Here is a 25,346-nt window from a genome sequence, read left to right on the forward strand (position 1 = left end):
TACAGGGGAGGGGAAGAAACATACATTACACACCCCTTTCCACAGTAAGAACATTGGCAGTGATTTCAACAGAACTGAAGAGGAAGTCAAATGAAGAGGAAGAGAAAATGAGGGGGGGGGGTCCTTTTATCATCATGATCATCATTTTACTCATCCTGCGGAAGTTAAGAGAGAAACGCTCAATTTGCTACCAATAAATGTTCTATATTCATCCAACATGCGATACACCCCCCCCCCCCCCCCCCAAAAACATAATTTTTTGTATATAAAAAAAAGAAAAAAAAAGGAACATAGTCTTTGACATTTGGAGTACACGTACACTGAGGGTCTATGTGAATGAAGTGTGACCCCCCCCCTCCCTTAGTTCTACAACTCCTAGGACAACATCTCCTTACAAATCACATTCACTGTGACTTTGGTAACAGTTGTGCTTCTAGAGAACAGGAAGATGTAACCGATTTAGAGACAGAGAGACGGAGAGATGATGCATGTCTTAGCTAGTATACAGCCCTGACAACTCAAAAGGCTCCACTATAGATGTACATCTAAGGAGTAAAATAACAAAAAAAACAAAACAAAAAAGTTATAAAAAAAAAAAAAACACTCGTTTGTTTTACATGATGAAAATCGGCTGCCGTTTGCTGTGGGATTCCCTGTGCCGTCAATAGACCAATGGAAGAAGGACCGCTACAGTGTGTGTTCTTGCAGGTAGATTAGCTGCAGTAAATCCACCCCCGGGGTCCAAACATGTCTCATGATGCCCGAGCGGCTGACATGCCCTTTAAAACCCACAGCTTTCATCTTAACCCTGACAACCCTGTCGCCGTAGTAACAGTCCTAAACACGAGGCTCACACATACACTACCTGTTGGCGTGACCACCGTAGTGCCCCTGTGGGTTGACATTTATTTATTTGTATGTGTGCGTGTGTGTGTGAGTGGATGAGTGTGAAAGCAAGCCTGACTCCTCCCATTTCCCTTTGAACCCCAAAAACATGATAAGAAAAAAAAACGAACATTTCCCATAATCACCCCACAGTATCCGTGTGATCCTGGGCAGTTGGAATAACGGGTGCCGTCGAGTCGCTTGCTCGTCTCTGACGTCACACCGGGATCTTTAATGAAGACCACTGAACAAACACACAGCTATCAGATCATGGACGATGTAGGACTACACACACACACACACACTAAAGTACACACATCTCATTAGCCCCTTCCAACCAGGGGCTATAACCTTGAGTAGAGAGTCCAAAGTTCATCCCGTGACCTCTTCTGGTTAAAAGTTCATCTGGAGGGGTCGGGAGGTCATAGGTCGAAGGGGAAAGGGGGAGCGTGTGTGACTGAGTGGTACAGGGTGCCCCGGCGGTGTTTGTGTTTTTAACAGTTTAAACGGCTGGTCTGTCTCCCGTCTGCTAAGGTCTATAGCGGTGAGCCCAACAGAAAAGAAAAAGCAAAGTGTGCAAAATCCCTGCTTAGTAACACACACACACGCGCATGCACACGCACACAACCACAGAACATGTAACATCCAGACACAAAGCGTACGGCGTCTGACCGTCATTCATCCTGGAACTGGAACCCAGTGGAATACACACAGTGTATAAACACTGACACACTGACACACACTCACACACACACTCACACACTCACTCACACACACACTCACACACTCACACAACCAGCGGACAGGGGTTATAAAAGGGTTAGCTGTAGTGAAGAGAGTAGATCCTGGCGTTAGCACAGTCAGACGCTCCAGTCACAAAGGTTTACACTCCTTCACTGAGAGGAGGGCTGGAGGAGAGGGCTGGAGGAACAGAGAGGAGAGGGCTGGAGGAACAGAGAGGAGGAGAGGACTGGAGGAACAGAGAGGAGGAGAGGACTGGAGGAACAGAGAGGAGGAGAGGACTGGAGGAACAGAGAGGAGGAGAGGGCTGGAGGAACAGAGAGGAGGAGAGGACTGGAGGAACAGAGAGGAGAAGAGGGCTGGAGGAACAGAGAGGAGGAGAGGGCTGGAGGAACAGAGAGGAGAGGACTGGAGGAACAGAGAGGAGGAGAGGACTGGAGGAACAGAGAGGAGGAGAGGACTGGAGGAACAGAGAGGAGGAGAGGGCTGGAGGAGAGGACTGGAGGAACAGAGAGGAGGAGAGGACTGGAGGAACAGAGGAGGAGAGGGCTGGAGGAACAGAGAGGAGGAGAGGGCTGGAGGAACAGAGAGGAGGAGAGGACTGGAGGAACAGAGAGGAGGAGAGGACTGGAGGAACAGAGGAGGAGAGGGCTGGAGGAACAGAGAGGAGGAGAGGGCTGGAGGAACAGAGAGGAGGAGAGGGCTGGAGGAACAGAGAGGAGAGGACTGGAGGAACAGAGGAGGAGAGGGCTGGAGGAACAGAGGAGGAAAGGGCTGGAGGAACAGAGAGGAGGAGAGGGCTGGAGGAACAGAGAGGAGGAGAGGGCTGGAGGAACAGAGAGGAGAGGGCTGGAGGAACAGAGAAGAGGGAGGAGAGGACTGGAGGAGCAGGAGGAGGAGAGGGAGTGTGGCAGAGAAAAGAGAGGAAGAGCAGAATGGCCGAGGAGGGAGGGAGAGAGAGAGAGCTTGGTCCCTTCCTGCCCTGTGTCTTTATAAACCACCACTACTCCGTCATCCTCCTCATCGCCTTCATCATCGTCAGATCAGTCAAGAAAACATAGGACTAGGCAGCTTGTAGCACAGAGTGATAGTGATAGAGAGAGAGAGAGAGAGAGAGAGAGAGTGGTGGTGTAGGAACAGGGACAGATGAGCCAGGGAGGATATAGGGGGTGGATTAGGGGCCTGGCTAGGAGTGAGATATGTCGGGGTTCATCCTGCAGGTTCTCAGGAAGCCACGGAGGGGGGAGGGGCCGCAGGGCAAGTTGTCCCCTGACTCCGCCCCTCACAACAGGAAGGGGTTGGTGGTGCCGGGCGGCTGAGCCGCGGCGGGCATGGTGCTCATCAGGGGCTGTGGCATGGACATCATGTGGCCCATGGGGGCCATGCCGACCAGGGGGACCCTGGTGATGGGCTGGGGGCTCATGGAGGAGAGGGGCAGCGGGTCGGCCATGGGGGGGGACATGCTGCCGAATCCGACGGGCATGGGGCTGACGCGCATCTGGTTGAGGGTGGGAGGAGCCGGCTGGGTCACCTGGAAAGGGTTGGCCTGGGCGGGAGCTGCTACTGGGGCAGAGCCACCTAGAGAGAGAGAGAGACAGAGAGAGACAGAGAGACAGAGAGAGACAGAGAGAGACAGAGAGAGAGAGAGAGAGAGAGAGAGAGAGAGAGAGAGAGAGAGAGAGAGAGAGAGAGAGAGAGAGAGAGAGAGAGAGAGTCAATGAAACTGACAGGACCAGCCGCCCCGTGTCACTCACAGCAGGAAGTGGTCAGTAAACTAATGGGCCGTGAGGACCTGAGGACAGCTGATGGCGCCTACACAACGTTCTGTTTTGTAATCGGAGATCTTTGTTGTGGTTTCACACTACATCGCTGATCCGTCATTTTCTTTTTACACATTACAACACGATCTTTCAGTGTCTGGAGTCAAAACTACGTTTTGTCACGAAAACACGAGCGAGGAGCGACACAGGTTTTGGTCACGGATGTATTTGTTTTGGTCAGAGGAACACCCTGGAGAAAGCACAGGTCAAAGTGTTAGTGGTTTCTCTTTCGCTCTGAGAGAACGAGCCGTCATTATCTCCTCGTCCGGGTCTCATTTCTCCCATGGGCTTTATAGTGTATAGCTAATTCCCAGATCTTCACCCATCCTTTTTAAAATGTCCCTAAAATCATCTCAATGAATCACAACCATTATAACAATAATAATAAAATGTCTAATCGTCTTTTAAGACATATATCTATAGTATTTATGACATATACAGTATCTGTAGTCTTCAAGACATATCTATAGTCTTTATGGCATATATATATATCTAGTCATTATGACATATCTAGTCTTTATGACATATATAGTCTATACAGCGTATATGTGACCTGGCACAATCTAACCCGTCTTGTTAAGGAGCTCACGATTCCCCAAAATGTTGCGCAATTCAGAAATAGGTTGAAATGGAGATATTGGCAATTTTGAGTGCTTTGAAATGTTCTCTATACGTGTCCTTATTTGCAAAACATAATAAGACTTGTAAATGTGTTAATTATTGTTAGATTGTCCGACAGTATTATTTTCCTCGCTGTGTAAAAAAACTACAGTTGCATCTGAGGGAGTGGCCACTGGCCAAGTACTTTCTGTCTCAGGTGGAGAGGAGACACACAGAAATGAGGAGAGGAGACGCACCAAAATCCATTCCGAATTTGTTTGTTGGCGGTGTGAAAATATGCAGAGAAACATACATATCTTTGGAACAGTTTGTGTTAAATTGATCTTCTCTCCGTCACAATTGAAATTGTATTTCTCCGTCGCACAAAAGCTGGCTGGCAGTCGCATTGATTAATCTACTCCAGTACGCGCTCCGCAAGTCTGTAAGATTGCGCATAATGGAATATAGAGAGAAGGCTCTATAGCAGAGGTCCCCAACCATCGGGTCGAGAACCGGTACCTGGGTGTGGATCATTTGGTACCGGGCCGCAAAGAAAGAATAAAGTTGTTTAAAAGGAAATGTATTTTATTTTCATTAGTCTTCCGGGTATTGGAAAATTGCCATTTCCGCTTTCGCCTCACTCTTTTTCGTAAAAAAAATTCTCCCCTTCGCGTAATTCACTCACAGCTCAGGCTGTGGTTGTGGTAGAGACATGATGATTCATAATCAGGTTTTTATGCACAGAGTCTCCCGAACACATAGACAGCATACATACACTGAGCTATGGTAACTTTCGTGCACCTACCCCCTACCAGTGAATGTCTCTCACCTGGAATAGGTGTTAGGTGGCAAAGGCCAGTGTGTATTTGTAGTTCTGCATGCATCTTAACACATTAATTGCCAATAACGAGTATTCTTGGTTATTGGCCGCCATGCGTTGAGTGCCAAACAACGAGTAAACTCGTTTTTGGGATCGTTATTTAATTTTTTCGCCATGGCATTCATAATTCATCCAGCCTCCCTCCCGGAGCCAGCTGGACCCTGTCTGATATTGCAACGCTTCAATACCGCCGCCTCGTGGATTTCGCACGAGTTACACTCCACTCTAAACCGGAAGTGGCGCTCGGTGCATCGGGGAAAAAGCTCCGCCAGAGATATGTTGTTACGTGGATCAATATACACACTCGAGTGCATGGGATCGCTTTCGAGATGCAAGAATCAATATGCTGTCGGCGTTTATTGCGTCATACAAACGGGAAAATGGATCTAGCAGATCGACGTCAAATAATTGGAATCTTTTTCCTCCAGTCTCATCGGGCACAGGTAAGAGGAACCTAACTGTATTTCCAGCTTGATTGTCCATGTATTTCATTGCAATCTGTCCGATCAACGTATGGTGTCTTACTAAAAAAAGCCGTTACTGACAATCAAGGAATCATAAACGGGGCGGCTAGGTGGCGTAGTGGGCAAGGCGCTCGCCACCAACACAGGAGATGCTGGGTAATGTATAGCATTTGACATTTTTAATATAGCGTGTATAGGGACGAAACGCCAATCGATAATGTATAATACGCGTCGGGGCCTATAGCGCGCGTTCTAGGAATTACTGCTATACAGTCTAAAAACATACTTATATTCTCAACGGTACTAACACGACAATGTATGAATGGAAAAATATAAAGTTCCCACATCCTAAACGATAAATACCCGATGTTGAATGGGCCATAGTAATGTCGATATAGCTATAATATTAAAAAAGTTATAGCCCTGCAAAGAAGGTGAGCCACTCCATAGGGTTACAGCGCTGGCAGAGGGTGGTACAGATGGGCATAATGCATGGCACCCAATGTGTTAAGAGAACAGCAAACAGCCCCTTAAAAGCTCTGTAGCTCAAAACGGGCTATTGTGTTATTATCATCTTTGTTAATAAGACATAGATTGAAAAGTATCCACCCGATGTGTACAAGTGATGGCTTATTTTGAAGGTAAGAACCTGTACTTTCATATAATGTAAAAACACAATGTGAAGCTTGCTTAACAAGACCCTATTATCTGTACCTGGTCACATATTGTTTCTGTACCTTTCTATGAACGTCTAGGAAAAGACTGCGTCTCAATCCTGTGATTTTTTTACACAGCTACAGTATCACCATTATACAAAAGTAACTGTACTTACAGTAGATTTTATTCACGGTCTTAGCTTCCCTGTATCGGGCGCCTGGTGGTACTAAATCCAGATTTATCTCTGCAATTGGAAAGAGGAAATCTGTGCCGATCCATAGACGTATCTTGGCCATAATAAGGTAATTTATAGGCCTGCTATTCTATATTCATATTGCATGTGTCCGGATGGCAAAATTCAGTACTGTATCTACAAAAAACCCTGTTCATTGGCTTAGCTTTTGGTCAATGTTAGCATGGTGTTATTCACCGTCAAAGATGGATAATATGACACTGGGAATACATTCCCTGAGGTCCATAGATGTCCCTAGATACCAAGAACATGCAAATGGACCTTGTAGAAGTGGAGCAATCTTCCATTTACTTGGGTATGTACTTTTCAGAAAATATGGACCTAACATGAACAGGTTAAAATGGACCTAATCTCATGTATTCTTTTTAGATGGACCTAATCTCTATTCTTTTAACCTCTTAACCGCTGCATTTTTCGCCGATCAACCAATACATTGTTTGAAAGTTGAATTTGCCACCTTTCGATCATCACCACACTCAACCTATTGTGTGCTTCAGGTCTCGAGTTACAAGACTAAATATTCGGCAAGCGTCATTTGACAAGCCGTTCTGACGAGTGACCACGTCCGGTCTGACCAGTCACCGCTGATTATTGACCACCGAAAGAGATCCCAGACTAGCGCCGATTGCAAGGAGAAAGGGGCAGAAGAAGAGACCAAGCTCTTTGTTTTGACTCACGCGTCTGAATGAATGGAAGTGGACAGCCATTTTGGATAATCACGCTGAATTTTTACCGGTACACACATTACAAAAACCTTTGTGAAACACTAATTCTCCATGGGATTTTTATAAACTTTGGACCTGTACTACATAAGACTTCAGGCTATGGAACCGTTGTTTTCCAGCTCCTACCTCTCAGCTGGAACTTAAAAACAGTCATCTGGCAACCACTAAACAGAACTTTTATTTCAGTGTGTTCAAACCGCCGTTACTCTATTTCCTTAGCACTCAAATGTGATTTTTTTATTGTGTAAGAAACTTCAGAATGTTACCTTTCAAAAAGAGACCAGACTCATGCATGAGCTATTAGTATAAAGTATAATAAATCACAAATTACTTTGTATGCAATCGTCAAACTAAAAAGAAAAATAGCCCCATTCTTGCCGATGCTTAAAAGAGGTCAAAATAGACCCCCAGCCCTGCCCCTAGAACCAGCAATAGAGCCCAGCCCTAGGGCTGGGCGATATGACCAAAAACGTTATCGCGATAAAATTATAAAATTATTTTCATATAATTCGATATCGATAATTATCGTCGATATAATGTCCGTCAAGTTTAATTAACTTCTTATGCTGCTGCGAATGTCTCAAGTCGAGTTGATGTCGTCATCAGTCTGCGCACGTTAGCCGACAAGCGGAGTATCTCATGACAATAAATATGACACTAAAATACTCTCTTCCGCCACAATATATTGAAACGACGTCCACTGTATATCCCACACTACCATAAACGTGGCCTCAGAATTCAAAACACACACATACTCGGCACGTAAATATATAAAACGCCGCCGTGCAAGCTAATTAGCCTAGCAAGCCTTGTTGTTGAGTGAGTCCTACCTCCTTCCGGGTCTCGGCCATCTCCTTCACTGATTGGTTGTTAGCTGTTGTGCGTAAGCACGTCATCACGTAACGCTGGTTGTTGTTAGTGAGTGTGCTGAGCCGAGGCTGAACGGAGCCAAGCTTGGAAAATCGATATATCGAAACTTTGCGACCACGTTTCATGTTTATTTCGAGGAAATAATTTATCGCGATAGTTATCGTTATCGTTTTATCGCCCAGCCCTACCCAGCCCTGCCTCTAGAACCAGCAATAGACCCCCAGCCCTGCCCCTAGAACCAGCAATAGACCCCCAGCCCTGCCTCTAGAACCAGCAATAGACCCCCAGCCCTGCCCCTAGAACCAGCAATAGACCCCCAGCCCTGCCCCTAGAACCAGCAATAGACCCACAGCCCCTAGAACCAGCAATAGACCCACAGCCCCTAGAACCAGCAATAGACCCCCCAGCCCTGCCCCTAGAACCAGCAATAGACCCACAGCCCTGCCCCTAGAACCAGCAATAGACCCCCAGCCCTGCCCCTAGAACCAGCAATATACCCCCAGCCCTGCCCCTAGAACCAGCAATATACCCCCAGCTCTGCCCCTAGAACCAGCAATATACCCCCAGCTCTGCCCCTAGAACCAGCAATATACCCCCAGCTCTGCCCCTAGAACCAGCAATAGACCCCCAGCCCTGCCCCTAGAACCAGCAATAGACCTCCAGCCCCTAGAACCAGCAATAGACCCACAGCCCTGCCCCTAGAACCAGCAATAGACCCCCCAGCCCTGCCCCTAGAACCAGCAATAGACCCACAGCCCTGCCCCTAGAACCAGCAATAGACCCCCCAGCCCTGCCCCTAGAACCAGCAATAGACCCCCCAGCCCCTAGAACCAGCAATAGACCCCCCAGCCCTGCTCCTAGAACCAGCAATAGACCCCCCAGCCCTGCCCCTAGAACCAGCAATAGACCTCCAGCCCCTAGAACCAGCAATAGACCCACAGCCCTGCCCCTAGAACCAGCAATAGACCCCCCAGCCCTGCCCCTAGAACCAGCAATAGACCCCCCAGCCCTGCTCCTAGAACCAGCAATAGACCCCCCAGCCCCTAGAACCAGCAATAGACCCCCAGCCCTGCCCCTAGAACCAGCAATATACCCCCAGCTCTGCCCCTAGAACCAGCAATAGACCCCCCAGCCCCTAGAACCAGCAATAGACCCACAGCCCTGCCCCTAGAACCAGACCTCCTAGTCCGCCCGCCTACCTGAGGCTAAGAAGGGGTTGACGACCGGAGGGGGCTGGGCAGGCTTGGTGATCAGCGAGTCCAGGTTGACGAGGGCGGCGTTGGGGCCGAGGAAGGACTCGGGGGTCATCCTGGTGGGGTGGCAGTAGGACGACATGGAGGCCGGCAGAGGGTCAAACATGTCCAAGCTGCCGCTGCTGGCAAGAGAGACGCCACCTTCACCTGCAGAGGACAGACAGCTTAGAGACGGGCTGGCAGAGACGCCCAGTGTGATGGTGTACCCAGTGTGATGGTGAACCCAGTGGGATGGTGAACCCAGTGTGATGCTGTAGTGTACCCAGTGTGATGCTGTAGTGTACCCAGTGTAATGCTGTAGTGTACCCAGTGTGATGCTGTAGTGTACCCAGTGTAATGGTGTAGTGTACCCAGTGTAATGCTGTAGTGTACCCAGTGTGATGCTGTAGTGTACCCAGTGTAATGGTGTACCCAGTGTGATGCTGTAGTGTACCCAGTGTGATGCTGTACCCAGTGTAATGGTGTACCCAGTGTGATGCTGTAGTGTACCCAGTGTGATGCTGTACCCAGTGTGATGCTGTAGTGTACCCAGTGTAATGGTGTACCCAGTGTGATGCTGTGGTGTACCCAGTGTAATGGTGTACCCAGTGTGATGCTGTAGTGTACCCAGTGTGATGCTGTAGTGTACCCAGTGTGATGCTGTACCCAGTGTGATGCTGTAGTGTACCCAGTGTAATGGTGTACCCAGTGTGATGCTGTACCCAGTGTGATGCTGTAGTGTACCCAGTGTAATGGTGTACCCAGTGTGATGCTGTACCCAGTGTGATGCTGTAGTGTACCCAGTGTGATGGTGTACCCAGTGTGATGCTGTACCCAGTGTGATGCTGTACCCAGTGTGATGCTGTACCCAGTGTGATGCTGTAGTGTACCCAGTGTGATGGTGTACCCAGTGTGATGCTGTAGTGTACCCAGTGTGATGCTGTAGTGTACCCAGTGTGATGCTGTACCCAGTGTGATGGTGTACCCAGTGTGATGCTGTAGTGTACCCAGTGTGTTCTGAAGGATCAGATTAAACCGAATATATATATTTATTTATATATATATATTTAATTGTATTTGTATATCCCCTGATATCCCTTGTATATTCCTTGTACAATATGCATTGAATATCCCTTCTAGTCTACTGAACATCCCATAATAGTCTCCATTCTACCATTGGACGAGACCTTGGTGCCAGGTCGCCATACCCCTCAGACCAGGTTCAATCGTACCGCTCAACATGTATGGACAAGTCCTAGTTCCGCGTAGGAATATGTCTACCGCACCACTAATGGTACTATTTGTTCATAGTGCGTATATATACTGCGCTATTAAAGTAGAGCTTTCTTTTAGTCCAGTTCCTTACCCTCCAACAGAGTGACAGACGCAAAAGCCTCCCCGCGAACCACGTGTGGGCAGTAAGGCCAATTCGGCCCAGTATCGGCATTGAGACATCGTGTATATTAATATTTGAATAGTCATATTTGGCACTATATCGTCGAGTTGGACGTATTCTATTAAGCTAATAATAGTCTATTCATATGTAGTGCCTTGTGCGGTAAGAGTTCTATAGTAATCAGCACCCCCATCGTTTCGGGCATCAGCTGGACGCTTATCCAGGGTGGTTGACCCCACGTGAAGCTGCACCCGAGGAGCTCCAGGCCAAAGAGCGAGTGGACCTGTATATTGGATTATTCTACCGACGACGGCTAGCCTTCCCCGGCTTGGATTATGCTTTGAGTACTTTGATTATTCTATGGATAAAGGCCAACACTGCGGTGTGTTGGAAATACCCCCCCCGGAGAGGACGACAGGTGAGAAGACGCTCTACACGACGAGGTCGCCTCACGTCTCTCCATCGTGGACCGGAGGACGCCGGCCACAGAGAGTCCAACTGCTTTCATCTGTGGATCGAGGATCGCTGGGCACCGGGTCGCACGACTGTGGGCTCTCCCAGGATACCCTCGGCCAGACGGGATACAGCCAGACTCTAACCCCCCCCCCCTCCAGCTGTCCTACAAGCAGTCGGAACCTTCCCCTAGTGTATCCAGCTATATAATCATTCAAGTATCATTGCTATTGTTCCCTAAATATTCCAGGTTGTATATTTGCTTCCTGCGCAATCAGAGATTGGACATTCGATATTGATCTACCTACGAATACTCATTTGCCATAAAAGTGCATACTATTTCAAATCATAAATGTAATTAAGTGATCGTTGTACATACCTTTTGCTATGTATTATTAATAAACGCAGACTTTCGACTTGGTACATTTGTGTTGGATCCGTTTCATCAGGTGGGAGTGTTTATCATAATTATTTATACCTAGTACTGGGTGGCCAGAGTCTAAAGTACAAGAGGTAGTGGTAGTAAGTATCATATCTAACAATACAGTCAGGGAATTGTACCCCTCAGTTACACAGTGTGATGCTGTAGTGTACCCAGTGTGATGCTGTAGTGTACCCAGTGTGATGCTGTACCCAGTGTGATGGTGTACCCAGTGTGATGCTGTAGTGTACCCAGTGTGATGCTGTACCCAGTGTGATGGTGTACCCAGTGTGATGCTGTACCCAGTGTGATGGTGTACCCAGTGTGATGCTGTAGTGTACCCAGTGTGACGGTATAACCGTCATGTAGCCATGCAAAGCTTGTCGTAATTTACTTGTTGCAAAACAGACTATTTTGAATGAAATAGCGCCGTGACAAATTGTATTACAAGATAAAGACAAACCTACAAGCAAAAACAACAAAAAACATTTTCTACTAAGAGGGTGCTGCTCCTACCCCTCTCTGTCCAAGCTACAAACACCACAATAATCACTATATATCAACACAGTTAACAAAGAGCTAGAATTATTGCACCTCTTCTAGACTTGCCTCTCACAGTTCAGAGTGCTGTCACAGTTCAACAACAAGTGCTCCGTCTCTCTCTCCCTCTCATACAGTCATAGTCTGTCACCAAAGCAATAATGATAATTTGATGCAATAAAATGTACGAGATGCTATTATGGGAGGTCTGAACAGTCAGCCTGGCTCCTGGTTTGTGTGGCAGCAGTGAGACGGTAGAGACATTCATATACTAGGCCTACAGGTACACACACAGGCTCATACAATCTCTAGTGTGCACACATGCAGGCACATATGCAGACACCCATGCTCTTATGTTGATAGACACTCCCAAACACACATAAGATATAAAAATGTAAACAAAAGTAATGTGTGAAAGGCCAATGCAACAAAATCCTAACAGAACAGTAGTTGAGATGAACGGAAGCCATCACCAGAGTTGCTGGTGAAAACTCCACTGAACCCTTTCCACCCGACCATTTTAACCCTTTCACTACCACACTAACAAATGGTTAACCCTTTCTTTCACTGCCACACGACAAAGGGTTAACCCTTTCACTACCACACCACAGAAGGTTAACCTTTCACTACCACACCACAGACAGTTAAGTGTGGTGGTGAAAAGTTAACCTTCTGTAGTGTGGTAGTGAAAGGGGTAAACGCTGTGACGGCAAACAATCAGCGGCTCCTGCAACTTCAGTATTACAAGTGATCCCACTATTGAGAGCTCCGCCGTCCGTCATCCAGCTGAGAGCTGCCTCCTGCGCTTCCTCTACAGATCTATTGGACCAGACAGGCAGGGCCAGTTTAGCTCCACACGGATAATGACAGATAATCACATGTCTGTCTGTCTGATGGGAAGGTTTCAAACACAGGAGGTGAAGCAGGAAGTCAGCTGGAGAGGAGTCGCCACTAGGGGGCACACAGGATGTTTGAGGCGGTGGGATGCTTCCCAGCAAGGTGGGACATTAACATCGTACAGCTAGTGCTAAGATGGAGTAGAACTATGACAAACTACAAATGTAGCCTCCCCACAACCAGAGACCTTGCCCGACCACACCCAACAAACACTCACAACCTGGGTCAAAACGAAACCTGTTGACACAAGAAAGGAGTGGAATTTGGCGTGTTCAAAGACTTTACATTAGTCCTACTGAAAGCATGGACAATGGATTTGAACTGGCTGATCTAATGTATGAACCTTCTCCAGTAACATAACCGTAAGACTTCATTCGAGACTACGTCAGTGATATAAGGCCAAAAAATAATAATAATAAAAATTATTTGATAATCATTTAGTTTCACTGTGTTTACTTCAGCTTGCCAGGCATGCAGTTGGGGGACGGTGACGCATTCCTTGCAAGGTAAACAAAGCACCAAAACTCCTATGTTTGTGTTGCTGAAACAGTTGGGTATGTAGCCCAGGCGTAGTGACATAGAACTCCAGAAAGAAGACATTGTGTCAAGTGTCCTGCAAAGACCTTGCATCTCCAAAAAGGCTCTGGGGGAAAACTGCTTAGTTTTCTTTTTAACATTTTACAAGTTCAATAGTTTGGCCTGGTCACGGCCCCCAGTGTCATGACACCAATGTTGTCAATATGCAAGGAAAGCGCATTAGTAATGAATACATACAAAAAGACTTCTGGAGACGCCTGCCGTCACGGGAGACACGCGGCCAATCGTCCTATTGCTTCACAATGGCCTCGCTGATCTTTCAGATTCCTGTCTCGATGGCTTTGATACACTGTGTCCAACATTGGCTAGCTTCTTGGTCATAAGTAAACTCCAGGTGTTTTGTATGACCATCAAAACAATAGACACTGTTGCATTCCAGTTAGTTATTTAGCAGGCTGAGCCTGATCAGCTAATATGTTAGCATTAGCTATGTTTCACATGCTGTACCATCAAAAGTAATACATGACTGGAAGGTTATCTCCATTGTTTTAGGAGCTTGGGTGGTTCATCAGTTAAACACGTTGAAATGATGTAGGCTATGATGGGTGTCTCCGGTAATGGCGACTGTCTCCAAATGCGTGCGCTTACAAATGACATATTATGAATAAACAACATGGAGGGGGACGGGGGGGACGGACGGACACAGAGACAGGTGGTTTTGCACAGGACAGTGACACACAAACTACACAGACTCCAGGAGGCTTGATTAGAGAGACGTGGACAGGGTGAGTACCAGTGGGGACAGAGGATGAAGAGCGCAGGCTGTCAAACTCAGAGAAGTCCTCTTTAGACGTACCATTGGATGCACTGAACAGGTCAAAGTTACCTGCAGGGGACAACACACACACACACACACACACACACAACACACAGACACGAGTGACAAGAGTGAGTGAGTGAGTGAGTGAGTGAGTGAGTGAGTGAGTGAGTGAGTGAGTGAGTGAGTGAGTGAGTGGGTGAGTGAGTGAGTGAGTGAGTGAGTGAGTGAGTGAGTGAGTGAGTGAGTGAGTGAGTGAGTGAGTGAGTGAGTGAGTGAGTGAGTGAGTGAGTGAGTGAGTGAGTGAGTGAGTGAGTGAGTGAGTGAGTGAGTGAGTGAGTGAGTGAGTGAGTGAGTGAGTGAGTGAGTGAGTGAGTGGGTGGGTGGGTGGGTGGGTGGGTGGGTGAGTGAGTGAGTGAGTGAGTGAGTGAGTGAGTGAGTGAGTGAGTGAGTGAGTGAGTGAGTGAGTGAGTGAGTGAGTGAGTGAGTGAGTGAGTGAGTGAGTGAGTGAGTGAGTGAGTGAGTGAGTGAGTGAGTGAGTGAGTGAGTGAGTGAGTGAGTGAGTGGGTGAGTGGGTGAGTGAGTGAGTGAGTGGGTGAGTGAGTGAGTGAGTGAGTGGGTGGGTGAGTGAGTGACAGGCTGACTGACTGACCTGTGTGAGAGTTCTTGGGCCGGGTTGCTGCGGAGCCCCAGGGGTCAGCGGCAGACGCAGGGTTTGCTGCCCAGGGATCTCTGCTCTTCATAGGGGCAACAGGAGGGGGAGCACCCCATGGGTCCACTGGAGCTGCTGGCTTAGGAGCAGCACCTGAGGAGAGGGAAAGAGGAGGAGAGAAAGAGGGATGGGGGGACAGAGAGAAGGGAGAGACAGAAAGGGGGGGGTGAGACAGGAGGGAGACGAGCAGATATGGAGTGATGAGGAGAAGAGAGAGAGGGAGCAAGAGAGAGAGAGTGGGAGAGAGAAAGAGAGAGCATAGCAGAGGGGAAAAGGAGATTTGGTGAAAGAATGCGATTGCGATTATTGTGGACAATATTGCGACTACTTGCTTGGTTATCAAGGAAAATGCAGACAGTACTGATAGTGTTGAAATCTCTCTCTCTCTCTCTCTCTCTCTCTCTCTCTCTCTCTGCAGTAATGTAGTTGAGCCAGTGGAGCAGCATTCCACATAAACAAAGAACCTCAGTGCTGCTCAGAGCTGCAGGTGGAGAGATGAGACGTGCACACACACATACGCACACACTGAACTCAACATACACACACTGAACTCAACATACACACACTGAACTCAACATACACACACTGAACTCAACATACACACACATTGAACTCAACACACACATACTGAAGTCAACACACACACACACACACACACATACAGAAGTCAACACACACACACACTAACTCAACATACATAACAAAGTCAACACACACACATACTGAAGTCAACACACACACACATACTGAAGTCAACACACACACATACTGAAGTCAACACACACACACACTCACACTGAACTCAACATACACACAAACACACTGAAATGCAACAACACGCATACATAACTACAGCACAGTGATATGTGCTGTAGTTATGTATGTGTGTTGTTGCATTTCAGTGTGTTTGTGTGTATGTTGAGTTCAGTGTGAGTGTGTGTGTGTGTTGACTTCAGTATGTGTGTGTGTTGACTTCAGTATGTGTGTTGACTTCAGTATGTGTGTGTGTTGACTTCAGTATGTGTGTGTGTTGACTTCAGTGTGTGGTCTACCTTAGAAACACACTCTCACCTAGACAGGGTTTCCTTGTGGGCTTGTGTCTTTTGTGGTGTTAAACACAGTATAAACAAAGTGACATTTAAAATATGTTACAGAACCTTGAACAGCATATGCTGAAATATCATCATCATATCACCTTTATTCTAGTGACGGTGGAAGATAAACCATTTTCACTTGATCAATTCAAATGTAACCAACTGGAGGACGCGTGCACTTGTGCTGTCGCCCTGGGTGAGTTTGATGATGCTCAGCTGCCACTGTGATTGGCTGGCTAACAAAAACATGAGTGACATGAGCAGCACCTTTCTGAGAACTACAGACTCTTTTTTATTTCAACTTGAGGCCAAAAGCAGCAACACAGATGAGACAGAATTGCTCTGCTCTCTCTCCTTTCAGAACCACTGGGAACACAATGTCTCTCTACCAGACTGCCTGTGAGGTGTGTGTGTGTGTGTGTACCGTAGGAGTGCCAGGGGTCTGGTGCTGCAGCAGCGTCTGCTCCAGCTCCGGCTCCCCATGGGTCAGGCGCTGACTCTCCCTCTGGTACATTCATCAGATCCATCAGAGACGACTGGGGCTGAGGGGGGGGAGAGAGAGAGAAAGAGACAGAGACACAGAGACAGACAGACAGACAGACAGACGGAGAGAGAGAAGGGAGGACAGAGAGACAGAGAAGGGAGGACAGAGGGAGACAACGTTAGACAATATGTATTTTGCCATCGGACTGAGGTGATGTGATGTAGACAGCAGACTGAGGTGATGTAGACAGCAGACTGAGGTGATGTAGACAGCAGACTGATGTGATGTAGACAGCAGACTGAGGTGATGTAGACAGCAGACTGATGTGATGTAGACAGCAGACTGAGGTGAGGTGATGTAGACAGCAGACTGAGGTGATGTAGACAGCAGACTGAGGTGATGTAGACAGCAGACTGAGGTGATGTAGACAGCAGACTGATGTGATGTAGACAGCAGACTGAGGTGAGGTGATGTAGACAGCAGACTGAGGTGATGTAGACAGCAGACTGAGGTGATGTAGACAGCAGACTGAGGTGATGTAGACAGCAGACTGATGTGATGTAGACAGCAGACTGAGGTGAGGTGATGTAGACAGCAGACTGAGGTGATGTAGACAGCAGACTGAGGTGATGTAGACAGCAGACTGAGGTGATGTAGACAGCAGACTGAGGTGAGGTGATGTAGACAGCAGACTGAGGTGATGTAAGACTGAGGTGATGTAGACAGAAGACTGAGGTGATGTAAGACTGAGGTGATGTAGACAGAAGACTGAGGTGATGTAGACAGCAGACTGAGGTGATGTAGACAGCAGACTGAGGTGATGTAGACAGCAGACTGAGGTGATGTAGACAGCAGACTGAGGTGATGTAGACAGCAGACTGAGGTGATGTAGACAGCAGACTGAGGTGATGTAGACAGCAGACTGAGGTGATGTAGACAGCAGACTGAGATGATGTAGACAGCAGACTGAGATGATGTAGACAGCAGACTGAGGTGATGTAGACAGCAGACTGAGGTGATGTAGACAGCAGACTGAGGTGATGTAGACAGCAGACTGAGGTGATGTAGACAGCAGACTGAGGTGATGTAGACAGCAGACTGAGGTGATGTAGACAGCAGACTGATGTGATGTAGACAGCAGACTGAGGTGATGTAGACAGCAGACTGAGGTGATGTAGACAGCAGACTGAGATGATGTAGACAGCAGACTGAGATGATGTAGACAGCAGACTGAGGTGATGTAGACAGCAGACTGAGGTGATGTAGACAGCAGACTGAGGTGATGTAGACAGCAGACTGAGATGATGTAGACAGCAGACTGAGGTGATGTAGACAGCAGACTGAGGTGATGTAGACAGCAGACTGAGGTGAGGTGATGTAGACAGCAGACTGAGGTGATGTAGACAGCAGACTGAGGTGATGTAGACAGCAGACTGAGGTGATGTAGACAGCAGACTGAGGTGATGTAGACAGCAGACTGAGGTGATGTAGACAGCAGACTGAGATGATGTAGACAGCAGACTGAGGTGATGTAGACAGCAGACTGAGGTGATGTAGACAGCAGACTGAGGTGAGGTGATGTAGACAGCAGACTGAGGTGATGTAGACAGCAGACTGAGGTGATGTAGACAGCAGACTGAGGTGATGTAGACAGCAGACTGAGGTGATGTAGACAGCAGACTGAGGTGATGTAGACAGCAGACTGAGGTGAGGTGATGTAGACAGCAGACTGAGGTGATGTAGACAGCAGACTGATGTGATGTAGACAGCAGACTGAGGTGATGTAGACAGCAGACTGAGGTGATGTAGACAGCAGACTGAGGTGATGTAGACAGCAGACTGAGGTGATGTAGACAGCAGACTGAGGTGATGTAGACAGCAGACTGAGGTGAGATGATGTAGACAGCAGACTGAGATGATGTAGACAGCAGACTGAGGTGATGTAGACAGCAGACTGAGGTGATGTAGACAGCAGACTGAGGTGATGTAGACAGCAGACTGAGGTGATGTAGACATCAGACTGAGGTGAGGTGATGTAGACAGCAGACTGATGTGATGTAGACAGCAGACTGATGTGATGTAGACAGCAGACTGAGGTGATGTAGACATCAGACTGAGGTGATGTAGACAGCAGACTGAGGTGATGTAGACAGCAGACTGAGGTGATGTAGACAGCAGACTGAGGTGATGTAGACAGCAGACTGAGGTGATGTAGACAGCAGACTGAGGTGATGTAGACAGCAGAATGAGGTGATGTAGACAGCAGACTGAGGTGATGTAGACAGCAGACTGATGTGATGTAGACAGCAGACTGATGTGATGTAGACAGCAGACTGAGATGATGTAGACAGCAGACTGAGGTGATGTAGACAGCAGACTGAGGTGATGTAGACAGCAGACTGAGGTGAGATGATGTAGACAGCAGACTGAGATGATGTAGACAGCAGACTGAGGTGATGTAGACAGCAGACTGAGGTGATGTAGACAGCAGACTGAGGTGATGTAGACAGCAGACTGAGGTGATGTAGACATCAGACTGAGGTGAGGTGATGTAGACAGCAGACTGATGTGATGTAGACAGCAGACTGATGTGATGTAGACAGCAGACTGAGGTGATGTAGACATCAGACTGAGGTGATGTAGACAGCAGACTGAGGTGATGTAGACAGCAGACTGAGGTGATGTAGACAGCAGACTGAGGTGATGTAGACAGCAGACTGAGGTGATGTAGACAGCAGAATGAGGTGATGTAGACAGCAGACTGAGGTGATGTAGACAGCAGACTGATGTGATGTAGACAGCAGACTGATGTGATGTAGACAGCAGACTGAGATGATGTAGACAGCAGACTGAGGTGATGTAGACAGCAGACTGAGATGATGTAGACAGCAGACTGAGATGATGTAGACAGCAGACTGATGTGATGTAGACAGCAGACTGATGTGATGTAGACAGCAGACTGAGGTGATGTAGACAGCAGACTGATGTGATGTAGACCAGTGGTTCCCAAAGTCGGGGTCGCGACCCAAAGGTGGGCCGCGAGCAGCCACGGGTGGGCCGCGAGATGATTTAAAAAAAAAAAAAAAAAAAAAAAAAAATTATTTATTTTTTAATTTTAATTTTTTTTGTCAGGCCACTGAACTTAGAAGCAGGCCAGGACAGTGTTTCTAGTTGTATTCTAAAATGTGACTATATGGTTTTATATTAACTTAATAAATAAACAAAAACGAAAAATCTACTTATTTCAACGAACATTTCAAACTAAATAACAGATTATGCACATAAAACGCTGAAAACAACCGAAGCAACAATAGTATTTTTTATTATTATCATTATTATTTTGCAACAAGTTAGCCCTCTCATAAATAGCACATATAAATGAATAACTAACTTGAACTAACTTAATAGGATTGAAGTGATATTTGGCGTAAAAAATCGGTCGCCTGGCAAAAAAAAAAGAAAAAAAAGCCAGACGATGTGCATTGGGCCGCGGCTCTCTGACGCCTTATTTTCTGGGCCCTGGCCTGAAAAGTTTGGGAACCCCTGATGTAGACAGCAGACAGATGTGGTCCGCTTGGCGTTAGCCAGACCCCCCCCCCCCCCCCCCCCCATATCCAATCAGTGACACTAAAACGTACACAGGTGCCTGAAGGCTCCACGTCCCAAGGGTTCCACACGTTACCTTCCTCTCAGCGCTCATGGCAGCTGCTCTCAGTGAGCTGCCCTGTTTCAATAGCGTTGAATTGATCAAATGTTCAGCCAGAAAAGAGAGCATCCACCCAGTGAGTCAGTGGGACGGAGAGCGACTACAGCAGGATAATGACGGAACGAGTGGACCGTCTTACTTTCCAGTTATGTAGGAGGACAGTCTGGCAGACATGGCGACACTATTTCAGGAACAGAGCCATGGTTAGGACACAGCTGACTCACTGAAGTGTGTGTGTGTGTGTGTGTGTGTGTGTGTGTGTGTGTGTGTGTGTGTGTGTGTGTGTGTGTGTGTGTGTGTGTGTGTGTGTGTGTGTGTGTGTGTGTGTGTGTGTGTGTGTGTGTGTGTGTGTGTGTGTGTGTGTGTGTGTGTGTGTGTGTGTGTGTGTGTGTGTGTGTGTGTGTGTGTGTGCGTGCGTGCGACAATTCACTGTGCGACAATTCACTCTGATATTTCAGCAAATACCCCCGATGTTGTTGTTGTTAATGAGAATAACAGAGGTTCTCATTCTAGAAGTTGGCTGCATGTTTGACCACAGAACTGCCTTCACAACCAAAATGTTGAAGTATCAACTGTTAGAGCATAATACCATAATCACATCTGGGCTACAACTGTAAACGTTTAGTCTTCATATTTGGAAGCCTGGGTCATGTTCACAAGTTGGGTGTTAGAGGCCTTCAGATGGCCGGTCTTCCGAAGGGAAGAGCCAAACAGTTAGCAAGATATTGCTCAGTGTCAGCAATTATTGGCAGCCATGCAATTTGGAGAAGACGCTGCTATCTGTACCCATGAGCTGTGTGTTGATTGTCAGGTTCATCATCCATGTGTATGTGTAACTTTGGTTGCCATTGCCAATTTGGGCACAAATGTATCAGAATAACCCACAATGTCCAAGTGCACTAATAATATTTGTGTCCTTTAAACAATGTCTTTATGTGGACAATGTGTGTGTGTGTGTGTGTGTGTGTGTGTGTGTGTGTGTGTGTGTGTGTGTGTGTGTGTGTGTGTGTGTGTGTGTGTGTGTGTGTGTGTGTGTGTGTGTGTGTGTGTGTGTGTGTGCTATTATAGGAAACCGCTCAATTTGGAGGAGGCGTTGTTTCCTTTACCCATGATTCGTGTCCGATGTGTCTGACAAGTAGTTCAGCCATACTGTATGTAACAGCGTTCTGCCGTCCATGCACTCTGTAACTGGCTGTTCTTTCATACTTTCTGACTGCACTGGCAGTGGTTATGTCCTTTGTATGAGGCTTCCTTGTACTTCTGTTCATGTGGACATAAATAAAAATTTCAAGTGCGTGTGTGCGTGCCTGTGTGTGTGTGTGAGAGTGTGTGTGTTACCTCTTTCTTCTTCTTGGCCAGTTTCCCTGAGCCCTCCTTCAGTGGTCCCCCCTTCTTGCTCTCCTCCAGAGCCATCTGCAGTCTCAGGTCATCTCCTCTGCGCATGCGATCCTCCTAAACACACAGTCCAGTCAGTCTTACAGGTGGAGGAGGGTGTTATTACAGCCCAGTCAGTCTGGAGGTGGTCTTACTAGTGGAGGAGGGTTTTGTAACAAGCCCAGTCCGTCTGGATGTGTTCTTACCATCTGCAGTCTCAGGTCATCATTCCTTCTGCGCATGCGATCCGCCTAAACACACAGTCCAGTCAGTCTTACAACTGGAGGAGGGTTTTATAACACAACAGTCCGTCTGGAGGTGGTCTTACTAGTGGAGGAGGGTTTTTATATACACACACAAGCAAACAGTGACTAATACTATTTCAAGAGAGGGAATTTCCACTCAGTAAGGGCTGTGTGTGTACCTGTTCCGCAGCCTCTCTGCTCATGGCCAGGGCCAGCTGTAGCTGCAGCTCCTCCTCTCCACTAGTCTGCGGTCTGGCCTGCTCCAGCTCTGAGCCCGCGTTGGGAGACGTTGCTGCAACACACACACACACACGTTCATTAATTCATATTCATATAATAATATAGTAGCCATAAGTGGCATGTACACGTCATAATAATAGGACACGCGCGATGATAAGATACAATACTCCCCAATTCAAACTATCAGTTCCATCATTCATGGCAATCGGACTGGTAAATTAGCAGAACACAAAAACATTTAAATGTCAGAGAGTTCCAACTCTGTGTAGGGAATATAATATTGTTCATGTATTCATTATTGTGTTATTGTTCATTTGCGCATTCGTTCAGGAGCGTGACCAGTTTGCACTGGAATCTAAAATTGGCCACACATTCTTTTTAATTATGTGAATAGCCAAACAAACAAAAACTCTGATCTGAGCAATACATCAGAATTGAGCACTATGGCTTGCAGTGGGAACGTGGCCTTGGTAGCAGCTTAAAGGACCACATCAGTCTAATATTGATGTCTAGCCATGACCAGAAAGCGTATCCGTTTACCGTGTCCTTTGTAGCCGATATCAGCATATCTCACTAACAGTGATGCCACAGATTACTTGTAAAAGTAATCCGATTACTGATTACTGATTACTCCTTTAAAAAGTAATCCAAGTTACTTTACTGATTACTTGATTATCAGAGTAACTTAGTTACTTTGAAAGTAACTAGGTTACGAAGTCGTCGTCGTTCCCCCAACAGTTTTTTTAAAACGCTTTATTGAAAGTGCATAAATTGTTTTTAACTTGTTTCTCTGCACATAACGTAAATTGTTAAACTAGTGCTTCAGCTTCTGTACCATCAAGTATGGTAAAGCAACAGTCTATGATGCTCACAGCATTAGAGCAGCCAGCCAGTGGTTTTACAAAACCAGTGTATCCATTCACATCTAACAAATGCAGGCTGAACTATTCAATTATATCAACTGTAACTATTAAATTGTTTTTATAAATGTCTCTCTATAAACATACAATCAGTCTCTCTTTAACATGTAAATTAACTGTAAATCTGGCAAATAAGAGCTTTTGCTCTGCCACCATCAAATATACATTAATCAATAGGGAATGAAACAATCTCTCTTTTGCTGTTTGGCTGGCCTCCGAGTCCTCCTGTAAATGGGGGACCCTGATGTAAACAAGACGAAAGTCTTTCTCTGGTCTGCATCCCCTTAACAATTGTATGTATTGAGCTGTACTGTACTGTACCCATTCTTTAATAATATAATAAGCCGCGCGCCTCGGTAATAATAATAAGCCGCGTTTTTTCTTCCTGTAAGCGTTTTGGGGTGGAATTCTCTGACGAATGCAACGGAGCCCTGCTGTCACACGATTGAGATGCTTCCAGCTGCAGCCACGATTGGCGCATATGTCACATGACGTGCTGTGAAGACCCGCCCTACTCTGCCTCTGATTCGCAGACTGTGGATGGGGAATGTGATTGGGCCAAAGCAGAGTCACTCACAGACAGAGAGGCCAGTCACGCCGCCGGGACACATTCTTGTGTAACCCTTTCACTGCCACACCACGTCACTCCCAAATAAGAAAAACAGCTCAAAAATGTATTTTTGACTGTCGAAAACGAAATAAAATACTGCATTCCGCCTGCATTATGAATTTATGATGAGATAGTAACGAAATAGTAATGCACAGCCACTTGGACAAGTAACTGCAATTAGATTACTGGCTTTTAAAGATTAACGCGTTAGATTACCATTTTCGCGGAAAAGTAATCAGATTACAATAACGCGTTACTTAGTAACGCGTTAGTGGCATCACTGCTCACTAAACACAATTCACACGGCCACTGATGTTGAAACGGGGCGGAAAATAGTCCATGAGACGTGAAACCTGTTTGAAAGTTGATAGGAGTATGTAACTATAATGTAACTCAGCCTTCTGAAAACCACTGGGTCATTGTACGTACACCAACACTCACAATCTGAAGAGTCATACAGTAACTTTAGTTACTTAATATCTGAACAGCTTGTAGAAGTGTCATACAGTAACCTGTTACTTAATATCTGAACAGCTTGTAGAAGTACCCAGTTACTTAATATCTGAACAGCTTGTAGAAGAGTCATACATTAACCAGTTACTTAATATCTGAACAGCTTGTAGAAGAGTCATACTCATACAGTAACCATAGTTACTTAATATCTGACCAGCTTGTAGAAGAGTCATACATTAACCAGTTACTTAATATCTGACCAGCTTGTAGAAGAGTCATACAGTCAGTAACCAGTTACTTAATATCTGAACAGCTTGTAGAAGTAACCTGTTACTTAATATCTGAACAGCTTGTAGAAGAGTCATACAGTCAGTGTAACCTTAGTTACTTAATATTTTCAACTCTTTAACATCAATGGCAGCGTGAAAGATAAACTGAGGCGAAAATGATTGGTCTGCGTTGTAGCCAATGAGTGTACCTTTCCAACAATACGGGGGGGGGGGGGGGGGTGCAAATACAGGAAGTAGGTGAAAGTTGACGAGCGAAAACGAGAAGTGAAAAAACACTTCAGAATGAACGGCCGTGGATCAGGAAATGGATTTGAGAGCTCCCCCCCCCATGCAGTCATAGTTAAAGTAAAAAATTAAATATTGCCACTTTTCTGGGTGCCTGTTAACTCATTCTGTGCAAACCACGTAATATTACACGTTTGCTCGCCAATCGTTGGGCGCCAAAAATGATCGTCTTTCCTTTTTTTTGATTTGTATATCAATATTACACACACGGACCTTCTCATGAAATCAATGATTTACCATGGCCGTGATCTTTTCTAAATAAAGGTTAGCATTTATTCAAGTAAACAAAATATAATATTAAAGATAAAAATTAGCTCTTTCTTGTACAATGAGTTGTTTACTCATAATTAATTATTTTAATATTTTAGTACATTTTGTGCTAAAATTCTCATTACCGCAATGCGTCCACATTGATTTCTATGGACCATTGACTTAATTTTATATTTAATAAACTCAAAATGTTTCTCTAAAAATGTATTAATATTGTTTATTTATTTGTGTCATCAAGGAAATTATGCTGAATTATACAATAAAATTTACAAATTAATGATTTTTTTGTGGAAAACATAATGTCCATGGATGCAGTTCTCATTCTCCGCAAGTTTTCACCATCCTGTTAAGACTACAGTATTTTTTAAATAAAGTTGTATTGTCCCATGATGCATCACAAAGAAGACAAGCTAGAAGATGGCTACAAGGTAAGTGAAGTCACCTCAATGGTTAACACTTAAAAGTTCGAACTTCC

At 46.2% G+C, this 25,346-nt stretch overlaps 1 protein-coding gene across 4 annotated transcripts in view; it reads right to left on the reverse strand.

The window, feature by feature from the left end:
• Positions 1-233: 233 nt before the first annotated feature.
• Positions 234-25,346, reverse strand: part of epn2 (epsin 2) — a 124,243-nt gene continuing 99,130 nt past the window's right edge. The window contains exons 4-11 of one of the 4 annotated variants that reach the window (XM_084328760.1): positions 21,983-22,095; positions 21,765-21,809; positions 21,523-21,636; positions 16,419-16,536; positions 14,841-14,993; positions 14,228-14,257; positions 9,095-9,295; positions 2,900-3,204 (exon numbers count right to left, since the gene is read on the reverse strand). In XM_084328760.1, coding sequence (XP_084184886.1) covers positions 2,909-3,204; positions 9,095-9,295; positions 14,228-14,257; positions 14,841-14,993; positions 16,419-16,536; positions 21,523-21,636; positions 21,765-21,809; positions 21,983-22,095 — 1,070 coding nt within the window. In that variant the 3' untranslated portion in view covers positions 2,900-2,908. Of the gene's footprint in view, positions 3,205-9,094; positions 9,296-14,164; positions 14,258-14,840; positions 14,994-16,418; positions 16,537-21,522; positions 21,637-21,764; positions 21,810-21,982; positions 22,096-25,346 lie in introns of all 4 variants that reach the window. The other 3 variants (XM_084328758.1, XM_084328759.1, XM_084328761.1) reach the window with 3 other exon arrangements.

Source organism: Notolepis coatsorum, assembly GCF_963971535.1.
Source record: "Notolepis coatsorum genome assembly, chromosome: 14".
Classification (NCBI taxonomy): Eukaryota; Metazoa; Chordata; class Actinopteri; order Aulopiformes; family Paralepididae; genus Notolepis; species Notolepis coatsorum.